Raw genomic sequence first — 21,337 nt, 5'->3', positions numbered from 1 at the left:
CCGGAGAAAGCTCGCGGACAGCCTCCATCCCGCCGTCAGGACACTTCTACCCCGAGTACAGGAAGGGCCTGCGCCCCCGCCTGCCAACTCGGTCACCGACGCCAACACAGACCCTTGAACTTCAGGAACCTGACGCTCCCGGAACCCGGAGCCCGGGGGCGTGGACGCAGCGGAGCACAATAGCTGTTGTACCGTCCCGCCGCGAGGCCCAGCGGAGAGGCGGAAGTTGAAAGGGCTGACGCAGCTGGGGGAACTTTGCCTCGATGGCACCTTCCTGTCCGCGACTCCGCCCCCGCCGGAGGGGCTCGGCTCGGGAATTCAAGATGGAGTCGCTGAGTAGAGCTGGGCAGGAGATGAGCTTAGCGGCCCTGAAGCAGCACGACCCCTACATCACCAGCATCGCAGACCTCACGGGCCAGGTCGCTCTGTACACCTTCTGCCCCAAGGCCAACCAGTGGGTGAGTGCGGCCAGGCCGCTGAGGTCGTCCGCCCGGCCGCCGCCTCTTAAAGGGGCCGTGCGGACTGTCCTGGGTTGGGGGCGATTCGGGAGGCCAGGGCGGCACGGGGGAGGGCAGGGACTGGAGAAGAGACTGGCCGGTCCCTGAAGGGTGTCAGGGACACCGAGAATTGGGGAGAAGAGCGAGAGAAGTAGGCTCAGAACGTCTGGGGGGAAAGCCGATAGAGGAGAGGATTGGAGAAGGATCAGTCCCTTGGGGTCGGGTCCGGAGACCTGGGCGATCTGCCTTTTTTGCAGACGTGTTGGAGGATGAGAACGGTGGGGTCAGAAAGATACCTAGAAGATTGGGTTTGAAGCTGTTTGGGTTATTAGATAAACTACATGTACGTAATCTATAAAGTAAACACCCGTTCTCTCCCCTCAACAAGCACGTAAATAAGAGCCCCCTTCATAGAGGTCATTTGGATTTAAAGCTTGAAATCCAATTAGTTTCAATTCTTGGAAGAGAGGTGGTGGGGATAAGTTCGGCTTTTATCTCACTACACAGTATTTCCAGAGTTTTGGAAAAGATTTCAAGGCACTTAGGGAAAGGGCTTCCATGTTAATTGGGTTCCCTTGAAACCTTTGGAAAAGAGACCCTGTGACTGTGTTTCATACCAGCCGTGCTGCTGGTGATGTCACCTCTGAAGCGCCCTTCCGACTAAGTACTTTTTGGCTTTTTTTGCACGGGAGGGGGTCCGAAAAGTTACATTGGGTTTGTTCTCTGACTTGTTGGCCCCTGTTTAAGAGTAACATAATTTCCAGCTTTCTAGTAATTGACCCTCCATAATTTACTCATTCATCTTTAGGCTTTACTTTTGGCAAATAATCCGCAGATGTCTGTTGGATTAAGTTCATAAATGAGTAACGTTCACATTTCAATAAAAAATGAAATCCTTATACTAACAAAACCCTGAAAGATTATTGTAATATGTACTTTACGGTATAAAACAGATACGTATATTATATTTAATCAGTAATTTTGTGAAAATCATTTGACGTTTATAAACAATTCAGATGAAGAGACCTCTCAGAATCCTCTTGCTTTATCTTCTTTCTTTCAACTCCTGGAAGAGAAGGAGGTATGGAAAGCCACAAAGGACAAAATTTTAGATTTTTTTTTTTAGTGTAGCTGTTTTAGACATTGCCTTAGTTTGAATTGTTCTGAATAATTTTTATTTGGTCTGCATATAAATTTGTGAGATGTGAATTGCAGACAAATGGTGAAGACTTGGGAGCAGGAATTTAGGACTAACAGACTTTTATTTCTAGTTTTTCACAGACTTTGAATATTGTGGAATTTAAATTGTAGAGTCATGCTTTAAATATGAAATAGTTATAATGATCTGTGATCATATAACTATGAATAGTTATAATAATCTGAATTGAAAAACAAGCTGCCATTTTTTGTTCATTTGGATAATGGCACATAGAGCACATAGAGCATAACCAAAATCTTTTGTATCTTTATTTTACAGTGAGTTGTAACTTTGCACAGTGTTGTGTTTGAGCAAGTTTTCTTTCACTGTGACTGTTGATTACCAGTTTTTTATACTAATAATTTAACATTTGAAAGGCAAGGAAAAGCCTATGAATCTTTAGGAAGGAAAATTTTATGATGATATTTAAGGTAGAGCAATACTCTCAATGTGATAAATATTTTTTAAACGTTTATATACCGACAAACCCAATTTGGAATGACTAGCATTTAAAGTTTTACAACAGTTTGTTAATTGCATTAAAATATATAGGTTCTGGGCGCCTGGGTTGCTCAGTCGTTAAGCGACTGCCTTCGGCTCAGGTCATGATCCCAGGGTCCTGGGATCGAGCCCCACATCGGGCTCCCTGCTCAGCGGGAAGCCTGCTTCTCCCTCTCCCATTCCCTCTGCTTGTGTTCCCTCTCTCGCTGTGTCTCTCTCTGTCAAATAAATAAAATCTTTAAAAAAAAAAAGTAGGTTCTATCCAAGCTGTGAGCTGCTGTGGTTATTTGGGGTTTTTTAAAACATTGTATGTGTTTAAAACCTAAGTCCACTTGTCACAGCAAACAAAAGAATATGAGTTGTACTTTTAATCAAGACATTTCATTTTATGCTTAAAATTTTTAATTATTTATATGTCCTACAATAATTACCTTAAGGCAGAGTATAGCTTCAGTTTTCAAGATTCTTCAACAAATTTCTAAGAATAAAAAACTAATTGTGTTTGACAGTATTTCTTAACAAACCACAAAATTCACTATTCATAAAAATACACCAAAATCCCCAATGATGAAACAGACTATCCTAGAAGATAATGTTTTCTTTCTTTTTTTTCCCCCCTACTAACTGATAAACTTTACAAGTGAAGGAATTGCTGTACACAGAAGCTTGGCTTTAAAATTAAAAAATCTGGATAAGACATTTTAGCTTTATAAAGGGAAAGTGGGGCGCCTGGGTGGCTCAGTTGGTTAAGCGTCAAACTCTTGGTTTAGGCTCTGGTTATGATTTCAGGGTTGTGAGAATCTGCTTGAGAGTCTCTCCCTCTCCCTCCCCTTCTGCCCCTCCCTCAGGTGCGTGCACACACACTCTCTCTCTCAAATAAATAGTCTTTAGAAACTGGGGAGGAGCTAATTCTAAGATTTTCACCCTAAAATTTTAAAAAGAAAAATGCTGCAGATAACAGACATGTTGCTGGACTGAACATTGTATATACATTAGTGTGCAACGAGAGCACAGAAAGGACACAAAAGAAACTGGTAACAGTAGTTTGTTGAGTAAGACTTACTTGACCTGTTCTAAAGGGACTAATTTTAAAATAAGTAATTTTATCTTAAACATGAAGTATTATTTCTCCATTAGGACCATTTGGGGTTGGATTATAGGGAGGAAAAACTAATCAACTCATTGTCTATTATAGGAGAAGACTGATATAGAAGGGACCTTATTTGTATATCGAAGGTAAGCTTTAAAAAAAATGATACATATGTATTTTTAATCTAATGGTGAACAGTGTTATATAAAGTGGTTCAGCCCTGTTGTCGTTGGAACCTTTCTCCCTGACCTTCTTCATCCATTTCTAGCTGTGAGATCCAAACCAAGTTATGTCCCTTCTTTGAGCCTTCCTGTGATTCAGAATAAACAGAGCTAGAACTTACTTAGGAACCTAGCAAAACTGTCTCAAAATAGAAAACATTTTCTAGGAATGAATGAGTCTAAAACAGATGCCTTCTTCCCTCCCCCTGTATTAAACATATATAAAGAGAGAAAAATATGATACATAAACTATATAAAATAATGTAGTTGAAAGGTCAGTCCCTCTATTCTGTAGTTACTAAATGAGTCATCTTATGACTCTGGTTCTGTCCCTTTTCTGAACCCCTCCCCACAAAAAAAGTTCTGGATTGTATACAGTGTCTTTAGTAATGTGTCGTCTTAATTTGAGAGTCCTTTAGAAAGCCTGGATTATTCAGTTGCACATTTTTTATTTTCAACTTTTCTGTGAGTTAATTATCTAAAACGTGATTGGTTTGCGAATTGCAGCTTTTGTTTTGTTAGGCAACTTTTGTCTCCTAACTTGCAACTGACAGGAAAGGATAGTCATGGAGTTCCTTGGTCTTAGGATCTCCCTTAGGTCTTGCTCTGACTATGGCAGGCTCCTTCCCATGACTTCTAAGTGTAGAGATTCAGCAGGAATTATTACTGACATCTGGTTCTCCCCACTTTTTTTGTATTATGAGTTATCTTTTAAGGGTTGCCTTTCTCCATTGATGGTAATTAACAAAAATTTGTCAAATATTCCTCTAAATTTTGGCGTGCAACTTTGAGTTCTTGTCTAAAAACACTGATCTTTTTCTTCTTTTATATGTAAGTGCTTTGATATTACATAGTAACTCTAGCAGCTCATCATTCTTTGCCACTTTGTTCCCTATCCTTCATCTTTCTCCTCTAAAAAGGGGGGAGGGGGCGCCTTTACCCTCCACCTGCTTCATTGTTCTTTATTATCTCTATAACAAGCTGTAGAAACTCATCAGTTGTTGTCAGAATCTTGGTATCTATGATATTTGGAAAATATTTTCCTGGCCTCATTGTTACAGTATAGTACATATCCACTGGTTGTAGAAAATACAAAATTTAGTATAATAAATGATTTGGCTTAATTAAATTCATGGAGGCTTACATAGTATTGATCCTAATAAAAGGAAACCAAAGAAACTCTTTGGGAAATGTGAGAACATTTTATGTACCTTGGATAAAGGTGTGCCACAATGTCAGAATATTGTTTTGCAGAGACCTTAGTGTAGAAGAAGCCTGGATTTGGAATCTGAAAACCTAAAGCTGAATTCTGGTCATTATTTGTGTGATTTTGGGTAAAGGCCTTAATCATTCTGAGTTTATTTCCTAATCTATAGAGTAGGATTCTAAAATCTCCCCTGTGTACACAGAGAAATGATTGAGAAACTAGAAGTATTATATACATGTGAAGATCATGTACTAAATCACCCTGATATGAGAACCGAGAATCATGTACTGAATCACCCTGATATGAGAACCAAGGATGTTTGTTATCATAGGATTCAAAGCATTTTCTCTAACTCAGGAGAACTATAGAAAGACTTATTTGGTGTAAGAAAAAAAATCGTGACTATAATGGTGGACAGGCATTATTAAAACCAAGTCTGTACCGTGTTTAAAATAAGTGATATTTTTGTTGAGCAAATGTTTATTAAACATCTACTAGGTGTCTGTCTTGGGATATATCTGAAAAAAATGAGCCAAAACTCCCAGTTTGCATGGAGTTTACATTCTAGTGGAGAAAGACAAATACGAAAAATAAGTAAATGGTATGGAAAAAAAGAGAAGAGAGTTGGAAGTATTGAACTTGAGAGCAGGCTGGGAGCCTGAGAAAGGGTAGTTCTCCACTAAGTGTCATTGAGAAAGTGACATTTGAGGAAAAGCCTGTGAAGGGTAAGGTAACTAGATTCTGGGCAAGTGGTCCAGGCAGAGGTCTTTAGGTGGAAGCATACCTGTAGGGAGAGTAATGAGCTCAGTGTGGCTGGAGCAAAAGCAAGGGAAGAGGCACAGGAGGTAAAGGCAAGGAGGGCACCTATCATCAGCCAAGGCCTTGTTGGCCTTAGTAAGGGCATTGGCCTTTACTGTGGGGAACTAAGTCCTTAGAAACTTATGAGAAGAGGAGGGGTATGATCTGACTTGAATTTTTTGTTTACCATTTTAAGTGCCAACAATGTTGTATAATGCGGTAATGTAGTTATTCTTTGAAATGGAAATGAAGGCAATAACATGTCTGCAAATTAAACAGTGACTACAGGTGTTTTTCTTCTGTCAAATCTAAGGTCAGCCTCACCTTACCATGGTTTTACCATTGTGAATCGACTGAATATGCACAATCTGGTTGAACCAGTGAATAAAGATTTGGAATTTCAGCTCCACGAACCATTTCTTCTATATAGAAATGCAAGCTGTGAGTATATCTGTTTTATTACGGCTCATGTATTTACAATTTAAATTGAGTGACTTTAGTTTCTATCATCACATTATTTTTGGAGTTTCAAGTTACAGTAAAAAATATAGGAACGCCTGGGTGGCTCAGTCAGTTAAACATCTGCCTTCAGCTCAGGTCATGATCCCAGGGTTCTGGAATGAGTCCCACATCAGTCTCCTTGCTCAGCTGGGAGCCTGCTTCCCCCTCTGCCTGCCACTCCCCCTGCTTGTGTGCTCTCTCTGACAAATAAATAAAATCTTTAAAAATATATATATAATCTGTACTCTTAGGTTATAAATGAGTCTCTTAGTAAGATCGAACCTTTTAAATTGGGCTTCTAAAATTGAAACACTCTTATATGCAGTAGCTTTTTATATTGTTTTAGTTAAATATACCCTTCTATATAATAGCATTACATCATATTCCTGTTGTTTGTTTTACGAAAATAAGCTTCACCCTTTGTTTTGGTTGGACACTGAATTATTGGCTGCCCATGCCCCTGAGCAAAAGAACTTAGTTTGAGAGGTACAGGATGGGGACCGATATTTCTATCCACAAAGAAAGTACTATCTTTGCCCTGGTAGTGGTATATTTCAGTCTGTTTATTGAGTGTCTTCTGGGTTCAAGTTCTGGGCTAAGAGCTACTTTACCTTAATGTTAATGATACAGTAACCTATGTGGGGCAGGCAAGCAGTTAAGGGAGCTGAGACTCAGAGGTGAGTGGCAGCTCCCCAGTTGGAGAGCAAGAATCATAACCCTTTTCTTTGCTCCCTAGTTCCAGGGTCCTTTCAGGCATGTACAGACTCTTGAGAATGGTTGTATGCAGTCCACAAAGCTAGAGTGGCGCTTTGAAAAGGTTAAGATATTAATGGAAAAAAAAAAAAAAAAGAAGTTAAGATACTAAAAAGTATCCTCAATTCCTGTGTTTCAGTAGGGTGTTGAAGGTATGAGTGTTTGAGGACAGAAGAGAGACTGTTTGGCACTGACTGTGGGTAGATCAGAACTAGTTATAGTCATAAAGCAATTGTAACTATCATCCAAGGAGTTTACTGGAGAAATGTTACTTCTCGCTTAAAAAGGAAGTTACTACAAAAAATAAAAAAAAAAAGAAAAAGTTACTGTTTGGATTTCACTTGACTAGAAGGTAACTGGTACCAGAGGAATGTCTTTGGTGTAAATATAAAAAGCTTTGGAAATTATGCCTCTTTTAATTCCCAGAATGAGGAATGGCGAGGTCTGTTTCAGAGCCAAAAGCCCCAAATTCTCCACAGCTCACTTTTAAGTATCTAAGTGAAATAGTCTCTTGATTTTTTTTTTTTTTTTTTAGTGAACTATTCGTCCAGATAATTCCTTTCTGAGATTTTAATTTCTGGGGGCATATTAGAAATGCTTTTTAATACCTGTAAGTTCAGATGGATTTATTTAAACTAATGTTCACAGTAGAATTACTTCAGATGGCAGTTTTCTTTTTTTTCCCATCTTTTTATTTTTATAATTTTTATTGTTATGTTAATCACCATACATTACATCATTAGTTTTTGATGTAGTGTTCCATGATTCACTGTTTGTGCATAACACCCAGTGCTCCACGCAGAATGTGCCCTCTTTAATACCCGTCACCAGGCTAACCCATCCCCTCACCCCCCTCCCCTCTAGAACCCTCAGTTTGTTTTTCAGAGTCCATCATCTCTAATGGTTCGTCTCAGATGGCAGTTTTCTTTGTGCTGAAATTCTGTTGAAGGGAAATTCTGCAGAGGAACACAGTTCCAGGTTGTTTTTTTTTAAGGGAAATTGATATAATTCTGTTCTTTACTAGCTATTGCTTCTAAGAAAAGTTTGATTATTAAAGTAGTCAGGAAAATTATCAGAGACCCATGGATTCAGTTACTATTTAGCATAAATCTGATGTGAATCATAGTATTTCTTTTACAATCAAAGGTTCCTGTGGAGTTGAAAGTGGCAACATAACACAAATATAATTAAATCACAACTAACCAAAATTTAACTAATCAGAGCCTCAGTTATCTGGAAACATTTCTATAGTCCATGTGTGGAAGAAATGAAAGCAAATTATAAGAAAACAAGCTAATATTAGGTTTCATTTTGTGAGACTCTAGCAAATATCTCAAGTGTAACCTGGGGTCAGCATAAAAGTGTCAATTTTCTGTAACTTTAACCCCACTATAGTGTCATAGATTAATTTGTTGTCATGATAAGACCTGAAATTATCAGGAGTGTTTATTATGTTAATCGGAATATTCTTGAGCAGAACGGCACACTAATACATTTTATTTTAGGAAGATTTTCAGTAAGAAGTTAAAACAAAGGTTTCCTTAGAACCAAGGTTGTCCAGTTTCCTGGTTAATTGAGACACTGAATCATCTTCTAAGAGGCCATACAGTTTCTGATATTGCTAATTAGAAATTCAAGAGCACATCAGCTTGCTTTTACTGTGGGTGTATTAGAAACAGTCTACAAGAGAAGCTTGGGGAAGGTATTTAAAGGAACAGCTGTATCGGGGAGAAGTGACAAGGCAGCATAAAGTGATTCTGGGAGTGTGAAGGCCTCTCTCGAGTATGTGTTTTGTCTACCTAGTCTTAAATGTGGAAAATAGTCTTGTCAGGTCTGCAAGCTAGTGAGTTGTTAAGGGATTTGTTCTTTAAACAAAAAGTTAATTAGTGTCTGAGTGTGTGTACAGGTAATTATACCTGATTCTGTAGCTGCCCTTCTGTTGTTTTCTTGTGGGAAATACCACTAAGACACCTGACCTATTTTGCTCACTGCACCTTCAGATCCAGCTTCTTTCACTCAAATCACTTTTTAGAGTTAATGGAAAATTGAACTATAATTTTTTCTAGTTCTAATTGTTTCATTTGATTTCATTTTTTACTTTTTATTTATACACTATAAATATAGTACTTATTTATACACCTTTCCCCCCAAAGGGAAAGGTAAAATCTTACAGAGAAAATGCTTACGCTACCCAAGGGCTTAGGTTTGGTGATTCTATTTTTTGGAAGCAGTATATTTCTATACTGATCAAGGGCCTTTGGGCAGCCAGGAGACCCTTACAGGGCTGCAGTGAGGGTTGGGAAGACTGCAGATTCTGTAGTTAATTAAGCAAAAGTGTAGTTCCTAACAACTTATTTCTGACTTATATTGAGGAAACAAGAGTCTCAGAGCAGTTAAGAAACTTGCTGAGGAATCACAAAGGTTGTAAGTGACATAGGCAGAATTCAAATCTTCGAAGCCCGTGTTCTTTCTACTCGGCTGCCACAATAAAATTACTTACTTCATCAATCCACATTGTAGACTGAGGCTGACCCGTACTACTCTGCGATAATGGAAATGCTCTGTATCAGTCCCGTCCCAAAGAGCAGCTACATGTGACTGTTGAGCACTCAGTGTGGTTAGTGCAACCAAGAAATTTTCTTTTTTAGTTTATTTAATTTTAATCAGTTTGCATTTTAAGTAGCCGTATGTGGCTAGTGGCTACCATATTGGACAGCAGAAGTCTAAAGCATGAACCCCTTCTCACACACTCCCTTTTGTTGTGCCATACCTGAATTGAACAAGCACTAGGGTAGGGGAGCTTTGGATTCAATTTTTAGGCCTCTCATTTAGCCGTTCTTTTTTAAAATTTATAAATGATTTCTAGATACGAAAGCTGCAGAAGATATCCCTGAGGGGGGCTTTGCCATGGTAACACTCTTTTGGCATGCAATTTAATTTTCAGAATTCTATTCTAGGCTTTGCCATTTTCGGGCTGTAACCTTGGATAAATCACGTAAACCACTGATCTGACCTACTTATCTTAAAAGGGCACCATATACATGAAGGTATTTTGTCAGGCACTTACAAATATAAAATATTACAGACTGTGTCTCCATCTTGGACCCAAGCCAAATGATCTTTGTAGTGAGAGAGTTATGAGGATTTTAATATTATCCAGGTTCTCTTATAACCCAGGTTCATAGTGTCCTTCTTCCTGTCTCTTCTGACTAGCACCATGACAAGCTGGAGACTGTTTATCTTTATAGATATTATTTTCACATGTTATAGGGGCCATTACTGGGCAGCCTGAGGTATGATAAGTTGAAAATATATACAGGTTAAAAATGAGAAATCTTAGTGTACAGATTTTTTTAAAACCCTCAACAGCAACAGTTCTGATCAGTGAGTGGGTCATGGTGTTTATTTTGAGCATATACTGGCATACATAGCACCCTCCCAGCTAAAACTTTGTATTAATGTAATGTTTAATTTGTGGACACCTCTCCCTAAAAAACATTGATGATAGTTTTAATTTTATCTTTGATTAGTTGAAGAAACAGTTTTTTTGCTGTTTAAACATAGGCATTACTATCAATCTGCTGATCTTCTGTTTCCGTTTGCAAAGAAAATCCATTCTACTCACTGCCTTATAAAATCATTCTTGGGAGACTCTGAACTTCTAGGACTTCTATGGCATAGGCATGTCAAAGAAAATAATCCTTCAACTCCTATCCAACAATGTCACGACAGGAAATCTTTCTCCTACGAACATTTAGAAATGCTGTATAAAATACCAAACGCATAGCTTAGCCAGAAAGAGAATAGGGGACGTTTCAGTGGGCCAAGTTCAGAGTGAAGGCTGAAAGTGGAAGTGAGAAGCTTATAAACCAGGCTGGCTGCCAGCTGTCAAGGGTTCTTAGGTATGGAGCTCTCCTTCATATAAGGGTCCCATGACAATTACATGGAGTCAGGAGACAGGGCCTTGAGCTCTCATGGCTGGAGAGGTTGAGCTGAGACACCCATACGTAAATACAGCCAGGTCCCCTAATGAGCTCCATATTAATTAATTAGAAAAATATCAGCCCACCAACCGAGGAGAAGGACAAGGCAAGCTTATCTATCTCAGTGTGGGCTCTGGGTAATAGGGAAAGTGTCTCCCCTGAATAATTGTAACCATGAGCTTTCTCATACAGATTTGGAGTTCAGGTTATACCATTCACTTGGTATAATTTCTTACCCAGGCCAAAATATTAACATAAAGATTGCTCCTCAGCAGGTGAGTACTCTAGGACACCTAGCAAAAGCAAATGCAAAATCCTTCTGGCTAATCGACAAGCCTCATGGTCCAAAATTACTAAATATACAAGGAAATAATTCACACTCAGTGAAAGGTAAAATACAACAAACAGCAGGATTAGCCAGCCCTTCCCCAAAATTTTAGTTAATTGAAATGATCAGATAGAGACTTTAATGGATGTAAACGTCAGATGTAGATTGTTAAAAAAGTGACAGATTTGAAAAATAACAAAGTTGAATTTCTGGAAATTAAAATTTTAATTATTATTGAAATAAACTCTCTACTGGACTCAGCAGTTAATTTGTAACAACAGAAAGAATTGGGGGAACTGGAAGAGACCATCTGAGGGAATTACCCAGAATTCATCCAGGAAAGGAAAGGAAATGGAAAATATGGCGAGGAGAATAGAATTGGAAAGTCTAACACATAACAGAGAAGAATTTCAGAAAGATAAAATAGATTTGAGAGAGACTATTTGAAGAGATTATAACTAAGAATTTTCTAGAATATTCAAAAGTCATAAATCTCAGATATAGGCAGTAGAATAAGACACCAGGCATAATAAGTAGAAAGAAATAACACAGAAGCAACCAAAGGCTACTTGAGATTGATTATTTCCAAAGAGCACCAGTTAGACTGCCAGCATATTTAGTTGCAGCTACTGAGTTTGGAAGACAAGGGAATAAGAGTACTGAGGAAAAAACAACCCATACTTCAGTAATTCAGGAGAACAAAATAAAGACATTTTTCAACAAAAACAGAACTTGTGCCTTTAGCAGCCCCTTGCTATAGGCGCTTCTAAAGCAGCGCTATCCAGTGCAGTAGCCACTAGGCACATGTGGCTGTTGAGCTTTTGAAATGCTCCTAAAGCAACTGAATTCTTAATTGTATTTAATTTGGCTCAGAAATAAGAAAATTGTGGGGTGGGGCGCCTGGGTGGCTCAGTTGTTAAGCGTCTGCCTTCAGCTCAGGTCATGATCCCAGGGTCCTGGGATCAAGCCCCACATCGGGTTCCTGGCTCTGTGGGGAGCCTGCCTCTCCCTCTCCCTCTGCCTCTCCCCCTGCTCATACTCTCTATCTCTGTGTCTCAAATGAATAAATAAAATCTTTAAAAAAAAAATTGTGGGGTGCCTCGGTGGCTCAGTCGGTTAAGCAGCCGACTTGATCTCAGGTCGGGTCTTGATCTCAGGGTTCTGAGTTCAAGCTCCGCATTGGGCTCCACACTGGGCATGGAGGCTCCTTAAAGGAAAAAAAGAAGAAAATTGAGCACAGAAGAAAGAAATGAAGTTTACAAACTAATGAACAAAGTAAAGGAAGTAAATCAAAATAAGCATGGACTATATAAGACAGTGAAATGACTAGTTGAAAAGGTGAAGCAAAGATACTGGACACCCAACAGCATCAGGTAAAAGCTCTTCAGACCTAAAGCATCCCACAACTGGGGTGAGAAGAGTTAAATTGAGTAACCATAGATTTAAGTCAGTCTGTGTGTGTTCAAATGATTCAGGATAACTACTGCAAAACAAACATAGGAGTCTTTTAAACCAGTACAAACCAGGGTGGGGAAAAAAGTGAGTGAACACCACGGGAAATAGAAAGCCCAACATAAAATGGCAGGAATAAAGAAGTCAGTAACTAGAACAAAATGTTAAGTGTAAGTTGCCAGTTAAAAGAGATTCTGGGAGGGCACCTGGGTGGCTCAGTTGGTTAAGCGACTGCCTTCGGCTCAGGTCATGATCCTGGAGTCCCGGGATCGAGTCCCACATCGGGCTCCCTGCTCAGCAGGAAGTCTGCTTCTCCCTGTGACCCTCTTCCCTCTCGAGCTCTCTATCTCTCATTCTCTCTCTCTCAAATAAATAAATAAATAAAATCTTTAAAAAAAAAAAAGATTCTGGGACTGGATGAAGATACAAATTTGTGAATAATGTTTTCAAAAGACTTAAAACTCAAAAACCTGGAAAGATTGAAAGTAAAGGGATAGAATGCAGTGTGTCAGGCAACTGTTAACCGAACAAGGCTGCTGTAGCTATGTTAGTCATACGTGATAGATTTCAGGTGAAAAACATCGGGGTGAAAGTTGCCACATAATGATAAGAGGAATGAATTACTTAAAGATAGAATTATTCCAAACTAGTACATGCCTAGTATATGTCAGAAATACATATCAAAAGTTAAAAATTCTGATCATCATGGGAGATTTTAACAAGCCACCTCAGTGAGTGACAGATAAAGCAGATGATTATGAGATATTTAAACAGTATAGTTAAATTTGGTCTAATGAGCATATAAAGAGCCCTCTTCCAGCAATTTGAGAATTTGCATTTTTTTCAAATACATATTAGAATTTTATAAAAATTACCATATGTAGGCCTCCCAGCCCAAGAAGTTAAGAAAAAAGAGAAATCTGGGTTAAGTTGAAGGAAAATACAGATGAGTAGCAATTAACTGCAGAACATAGAAATTGCAGTAGAACAACAGAACACAATCAACAACAAAAACTCCCATATGACCTGATTGATCCAACAACAACAAAAGGGGAGGAGCATAATGGGCAATATTAGGAATAATGTATGTATTTTTTATGTATTGCAACTAAATATAGGGAATACACATTTTTTAAAAACAAATCACTATGAAGAACTTTTTGCCTGTACATTTAAAACTTAGATTGTATATACAGTTTCCGAGGAAAAAAAACATAGTATAACAAAACTTATTCAGGAATAAATATATCTGAATACACTCACAAACAATAAAATGTTGGGTCAGTAGTTTAAAATCTTTCCCATCACATCTAAAGAAAATGCTAAGAGGAATGTCCTATTCAGAAAATGGTATCAGGACAGTTATTCTCCATATAGAGACTGGCCTCTGAAAAAGCAGATGTAGGATCTCTTTCTGACTTTATCACAGGACACTTATCTCCACAGTCCACTTGTGCAGTGAGGAGATCATGCTTCTATTATCCACTATTCATTCTTTGGGCAAGCATTTGGCAAGCACCTGCTACAAGCAACGTACCTTCCTAAGTATGTTTCTCCTAGAAGGTGCTTTCCCTTTGATTTCTACTTCTGTAGGCACCTCCTTATGACTTAATTGTAAAATGCCCCAAGAATATTCTGTAAAGGGTTTTTTTTGGTTTTGGTTTTGGGTTTTTTTTGGGTGGGCAGCAAAGCAAAGTTGATTAAGCACCATGTAAAGTGTTAGTACAAAGCTCCCGAAGAGGGTGGGGACCTGAGAGGGTTGCCTCTGTAAAGGGTTCTGAGCAGGTTTTTTTAATCCAAAATTTGGTACATGAATCAAAAAAGTAAAAGCAAGCAAAACTGGTTTTTCTCTTTGTTACAGCTAGGCAGTCTACATTGTAACTTGGTTAATTGAAAATATTAAAGTAAAGGTTTGTGGTCCCATTAAGCTCTATAAAGTAAATTCTGGCATTTAATGATTTCCTTTTGCAAAAACTATTTCAGTATCGTCTTTTACATTGTTTTTAAACAAAGTCTGATTAACTCAGACGTACATCTTATTCAGTGATATTTATTAAACATCTGTCATTTACCAAGTACTCTACCAAGCACTATACCATTTTGATAAAACTGTTGTGTACTTTTAAAGAAATAGTCCTGAGGTTCTGTTGTATTTTCTTAGAGAATTATAAGCAGAAGTCATTAAATTATGTTAGAACTTTTAGTGTCAGAACTCTACCTTTCTGGCAAGGGTGAAGATTCTTAATGAAATATGTTACTATATTAATCCCAGTGCTATGAATATTTATTCCTAAAACAGCTCTATTAATTAATGATAAAATTAATTATTTAAGATTTATGATTAGAAAATTATCAGCTGTAAATTTGAATGATTAGGCCAGTACTAGTGAAAATCTGATCTACCAGAGAGACTGGGGGGGTATTTACATGGTTGTTTTTTTTTTCTTTTCCTGATCATTTTTAGCAGCAACACTGATCCATTAATTAGAAGGAGTATACAGTCTAGATTTTCTTTTCTCAGACCTAACTTTATTCCCTCCTTAGACCAGTGTGTGATTGTGGTTTTAGCCCAAAAAGTAACATTATTTTACTTTATATGCATGTTAGACCTGGCTTTCTTTTTTTTTTTTTTACTGAAAGAAACAAGGACAATTGTGTTTCCTCCATCCAGCACCTTAAGGCATAGATCTCCCAATGAATACCACTTTTCATATTTTCAAATGTTTTCTATAATCCTAAAGTACTTTTGACAAAATGAACAAAGTATATTGCCCTATAACCTGCTTAGCAACAACAAATCACTGTAACAAGCAATTGAAAATTAAAATGTAATTACTATTTAATATTTTTAAGAACTTACCTCCAAAAGCCTGTGAGAAGTACCCCTTTGTTTCTGCTTCACTTACAACTTTTCCTTTATATCGGGCATCAGTCTCTTGATAGAGAACATTTTTAATTAAAATTAGATCACTAGAAAAGGCAGGGTGATTCATTTCCATAGTGTTGAAAATGCAGCTGCCAAATGGAAAGTTTTAGTAGAAGAAATACTGTAGTTTTTTTTGTCTCTGCTTGCCCTTTCTCAGTTCAAGGGCAAGACTCAGAACAGTAGAGGATGGTAGGTGGCTATTGGCATTTGCACAGATCTTCAGACTTAAAGCACAGTGCAGGAAATGTCCTTGCAAGAGAAGTTTACAATTTGTCATGAAAAAAATGTGACTTCTACCTCCAAACTAAAAGAGGAATTTATAAACAATTTTAAAAGCTCCACAGTATTCTCTGTGATCTTTGAATTCAGCACGGTGCTTCTTGACCAGCCCGGAGAAAGACAGTCTTCCACCATCAGCAGCAGCACTGCTATGGTTGGTGTGATTCTGTTATCAGGGAAGGAGAAAGGATCTGTGGCAACTGCATTAATCTGGCCTTCTGGACAAAGATAAGGAAAGAGCCTTGCTGTTTGCCACGTTAGTAGACTGAAGAGGTAAAAACACCATGAAAACATAGAGTGACTTAGACTCCAGGACTGACCTGGTGGTGCTGTCAGGTCAGAAGTTTCAAATGTCTCTATGGCTTTCTATCTGTTGTAGGCCACTGTTGAGTGTTCTAGGAGAGCCTCTAGTGGAGCCTCTACCCAGGTACCTTCTGGTTAACTTTGTTCCTAAGTCCATGAACATTTCCACATTTCCAAAGGAGATTCTTTCCAGTGTGTCTCACTAAGTACTGGCTTTTTCCCCCCTAAAATAGTGTTGACAGGTAAAAAGCAGTTTTAACTTTTTTGTGTGTATGTGGTGTTATCCTAATTATAAATGTTTTAAAAGTTAACAGTGCATGCACCATTTATCTCTTTTAAATAATGTTTTCTCTTTTGAGAACTCACAAAGGAAAGCAACCAGTACTTTATAGCTAAGTGGCAGAAATGTGTTCTTAGTATGTATGTATATAGGTTTTCATCTTGTGTTTACTGTGGAGGTAAAAATTAAAACAGAGTAGCCACTAGTCCAAGAAGATTTGAAGCCACTCTGGAGTGGGCGGAAGAAACATTAAGACTGAGCCCTTGGGGTTCAATCCCCTGGAAGTTCCAGGCAGCTCTGAGCTACTTACAGAGTCACTACTTCAGGCATGCGCAGCATTTTTTTTTTTTTTTTAATTAAAAGGAAGGCATGGGATAAGCATTTGCTACCAACATTTAAAAATAAGGATATTTTACATACACACACACACACACACACACACACACACACACACACACCTGGATTTCTAGCTTTCCTTTTTGGGAAGGCCACACAGCACCTGCGTCCCTGCACGCACTGGGAGTCAGCAGGAGCTCTGGGTGGGACATGTGCACCACAGCCTCCCTGATCCCACCACACCCTGGTTTGGATGATCCTCGTGGACATTTGCCTTATAGCTCTGGTTTGGATGATCTCTTAGTAAAATGGTAGAAAAATATGTAGCAGAGAAGTTAATTAGGGAAAGGAGAGAAAAGAAGGTCCCCCTTTTCTACACCACTATCTGAACTATTTCCCAAAGCCCTACGTGTAGATTTTGGGGAGCCCACAAGATTCCGTGGAGGCCAGGGACCATGCTTGCCACACTTTACTGTCCCTTGTGATACATAAAAATGATCATTTCTGTGTGGGACGCTGGGATGGATAGACCACGGGGGATGGACAGGTCCAACATTTGGCATACCCCATAATCACTTCCAGCACACACCTAGGAGAGGCTCTGCCATAAGGAGAGGCTCTCACCATAAGTGGTGAGTACTGTATGACAGTCATGGCAATCAGCCCTAGCAGCACACGTAAAACCCTAGCGTGACTCTCTGTTTTATTTGGGGTTGCCCATTATTTAAGAATAGAAAGTTTGTAATTAGGAATGAACAGTTGTGATATTCTTGGGTTTATTTTCCTAATTTCCCTCCAAAAATTCAGTGATCATTTCATGTGTCTGAATCCTATACTGAAACTACAGTGTTGAAAGGGACTGTGGAAGCGGTATTGCTGGTAAATAGTTTCAGACTTGATTTAATTTAGAGAAGGGCACCAAATTTTGAAATAATAAACCAGCGAGCTTGCAGAATAGCAGTTTAAAATGTCCTGGCCTATGTCTTTTAATCAGTGTTCAATAAATAGACATTGCAATTTAAATTTTAGAAAGTGTACTCTTTCTCTACCATGTTAGTGTTCATTGGTGTTTTAAGCTGTGTGTTTTGGCCAGAACAGATGTGCTACTGAGGTAACTGAATCACGTTTACCAGCCATATGTACAGATTCATAGAGTTTCCTTGCCTGCCTGTTTGCCACCTACCATAATCTCCTATCAGAATCCTAGGTCGGGCAGGCTTTGGCTCCATACCCTTTTTCCTGTATGTGTGTGTTCTACTTTCCACTCCAGAGCCTTTTTCTACTTTCTCTTTCCAAACCTTCCAATGTTAATTTGGAGCCATGAGGCTTATTTTTGTCTTAAAGGAAATGATCTGTCCAGGCAGGGGCATTTGCTTTTTCACTAGCCAGGGCAGGTGTTTATATAATCTATTCCATTTTTACATTACTTTTATAATCAGAAGGATTTTCCCTATGTCTAGGTAAATGTTTTTGGCTGTATTCAAAGCACATTTTCTTGTTTTTCTTTCCCAGTATAGGGCATCTTTGTCAGTCTTTATAACTCTTAACATCATTGCCAAAAAGCTTATATCGAAGCCCCTTTTCTGCTTGGCACCAACTGAGAAAATCAACCTCCTCAAATCCTTTTAGAAAGTAGGTCAGATCTAAATAATAAATGAATCAAAAAGGCAACATGTGCATGAGAATGATTCCCAGCTCTGTTTTTGTGACATTTCACAGCATCTCAAGAAGTCTCAAGGGATTTTACAAAGGCTCCAAATTAATTAGGGTTTTCTTGATCTTCTGCGTGCCATACACCATTCCCGATGAGAAGCAGCGTGAGGTATAACATCAAATCATAATAGGCTGCTAGATCTTCAAACAGGGCTCTCTGGGGAGATGGAAAACTCTTGCCCCTCAGCTTTTTAAAAATTCTCAATATTAAATGATCTAATACCTTTAATCTTTGTCAGTCTCGTTTTTCACACTTTCAAAAGATGCCATCATTTAAAAAGCAAAGGAAACATTTAATTTTGGGTATTTTCTGAATTTTTGTATTTTTCATGGAAGTACAACCTTAAGGTAATCAAATGCCCTGCCACACCACCTAACTCTACAGTGACTTGCCTGTACAGCACAACTTACTTGGGACAGCTGATAACAGCCACACTGTGTGGTGGGGGTCCAATAACTAAACAGTTTGCTTTCATCTTGAAAAAAGCTATTTACAAATCAGGATGCCATCATTATTTGCACAATAATACTGTATTGTCAAATCCTTAAATCCTCTGTGCTATAGTTAAAGGAAAATTATTTCAGGATGTTTCAGCAGATGAATGTGTTGGGCCATAGAGTGGAAGTTCTCTTGAGGGAAGAATCCTTGGCTTTGGCTTGAAGACAGATCCTCCGTGATCTTAGCCATCTGGGAACTTGTCTGTCTTTCCTCACTGGTGACAGTGACAGGCTTAGGGGCAGCTCCCAGGGCCTTCTTGCCAGTTGCATGCACTGAGCATTTGATATGTTGGCAGACAGAGCTGATTCTTGGATGCGTGTCTGAACCTCTACAGGTCTGCTTTTGGCAGAATCGAGTGTGACTCTTATCCTTTACCCATTAAGCTATCGTTATGGCTTCCTTATCTTTATTTCTTCTGCAAACATGCCTTTGTAAGTGTTTGGCTCTTTTTTGGCAGTTTATTTGATAATGTACAAGAGTGGAAGGCATGTGTCTTATTTCTAAATTATAGTGTATTTCTTCAAAGGAAAAGGGGAGGATGTAAGTAAAGTATTGTCAACATAAGTTGACAGGTCTGTTGGGCTTAGTTTGATTATCAATATGAAATTCTTTCTTAAGAGCTGGGTTTGCAACCCCCTATGAAAACATTACTAAATGCCCCTGTTTAGCCCAGAAAATGTTGTGTGTTCTTCTCTGAGCCTGATGTACTTAGTGCGTATCATAAACTTTCTCATCACTGTAAGTTGTAGAGGTGTGTCCATTAGAGGAAAACTGGAATCTTGTATTCAGACTCTTGTGTTTTGTGTGTTCTTTAGCCAGAGTTGAAAGAGGCATATTTAAAGGAAGATAGTTGTGTTTAATTGCCATATATGGAGTCTTTTCAGAGCCCAATCTGATTTACTCTATGTAGGAGCAATCCTTAGCTGCAAGGAATAGGAACATAACTAAGACCCTGCAGAAGATAATGTTTAATAAATATCTCCTCTGTAACAAAGCCTCCTCTGTGTTTCTTGTCAAAGGGCTGTCAAAGCTAAATTCAATCTATTTACTTATACCGTGTAAGATATTCCAAAATTACTTGTTATTCATTAGACATTGATTCTGTTTGAAACATTGGTGGTGTTTTGAAGTTCTGTGAACGGAAGAGGGGCTGTGAACCTGGGTCCAAACATGGAAAACTCTTCACAGCAGGCTGAATGACCGCTCAGAAAGCAGAAGCCAGCCTGGGTGCCTGGTGGTGTGCACAGTCACCTGCAGGACACATGACCAGACGTGGAGCCCAACAGTCAAGGACGGTTTTAGTGAAACTGGAGGGTTTCTCCACCCTTATGGTGGAGTCCCCTTATGAACAGGGTAGGAAAAAAATTCATGTTCATCATCTTCATTCATAAAATGAAGCTGTTCACTCACTCTGTATATCAGTGCTTTCACTCCCTCTACAATGACAATTGAAAAAATCCAGTTAAGCTTTTATTTCCATCAAAAAGGGAACTTTAAAGTTGTGATTGGCCAAGTTTTTGTAGAATAAAATGACCTTAATTCAGAGTGAAACAAAATTTTTGCCATTAAAATAGCTTTTATTGTACACTGAAAACTTTAAGACATAATGAAAGAAACTGAAGAAAACACAAATACATGAAAAAATATTCCATGCTCCTGGATTGGAAGAATTAATACTGGTAAAATGTCCGTACCACCTAAAGCAATCTACAGATTGAGTACAGTTCGTATCAAAATTGCCATGACATTTTTCACAGAAATAGAACAAACAGTCCTAAAATTTGTGTGGAACCACAGAAGAGCCCCTCAAAGCATACTTGAGAAGGAAGAAAAAAGCTAGAGGTATCACAATCTCAGATTTCAAGATATACTACAGAGCTTTAGTAGCCAAAACAGTGTGGTTACTGGCACAAAAATAGACACACAGGTCAATGGAACAGAATAGAGTGCCTTGTAATAAACTCACACATATACAGTCAAATTAATTTACAACAAGGGAGCCAAGAATATACTGTAGGGAAGAGACAGTCTCTTCAATAAATGATATTGGGGAAACTGGACAGCTACATGCAAAAGAATGAAAATGGGCTACTATCTTACATCATACACAAAAATAAATTCAAAATAGATTAAAGACTTTAACATAAGACCTGATACCATGGAACTCCTAGAAGAAAACATAGATAATGAGCTCCTGGACATTGGTTTTGGCAGTGATTTTTTGGATTTGACAGCAAAAGCAAAAGTAGCAAAAGCAAAAATAAACAAGTGAGACTAAATCAAACTAAAAAGCTTCTGCACAACAGAGGAAGCCATCAACAAAATGGTAAGGCCCTACCAAATGGGAGATAATGTTTGCAAGTCATATATCTAATATGGGACTAAGATCCAAATTATATAAAGAACTCTTACAATTAATAACAAAAGAACAAATAATCTGATTTAAAGTGGGCAGAGGATCTCATTTTTTTA

The 21,337-nt window shown here is 38.5% G+C and overlaps 1 protein-coding gene across 1 annotated transcript in view; it reads left to right on the top strand.

Moving 5' to 3' along the window:
- Nucleotides 1-257: 257 nt before the first annotated feature.
- Nucleotides 258-21,337, top strand: part of DCP1A (decapping mRNA 1A) — a 55,377-nt gene continuing 34,297 nt past the window's right edge. Inside the window, exons 1-3 of the mRNA XM_025885421.2 lie at nucleotides 258-458; nucleotides 3,392-3,432; nucleotides 5,826-5,953. Coding sequence (XP_025741206.2) covers nucleotides 264-458; nucleotides 3,392-3,432; nucleotides 5,826-5,953 — 364 coding nt within the window. The 5' untranslated portion in view covers nucleotides 258-263. The remainder of the gene's footprint in view (nucleotides 459-3,391; nucleotides 3,433-5,825; nucleotides 5,954-21,337) is intronic.

Source organism: Callorhinus ursinus, unplaced genomic scaffold, assembly GCF_003265705.2.
Source record: "Callorhinus ursinus isolate GAN/ISIS: 27379988/994484 unplaced genomic scaffold, GSC_fseal_2.0 scaffold15, whole genome shotgun sequence".
NCBI lineage: Eukaryota > Metazoa > Chordata > Mammalia > Carnivora > Otariidae > Callorhinus > Callorhinus ursinus.
Note: the sequence above shows the minus strand (reverse complement) of the source record. Positions and strands in the feature narration are given on the sequence as shown.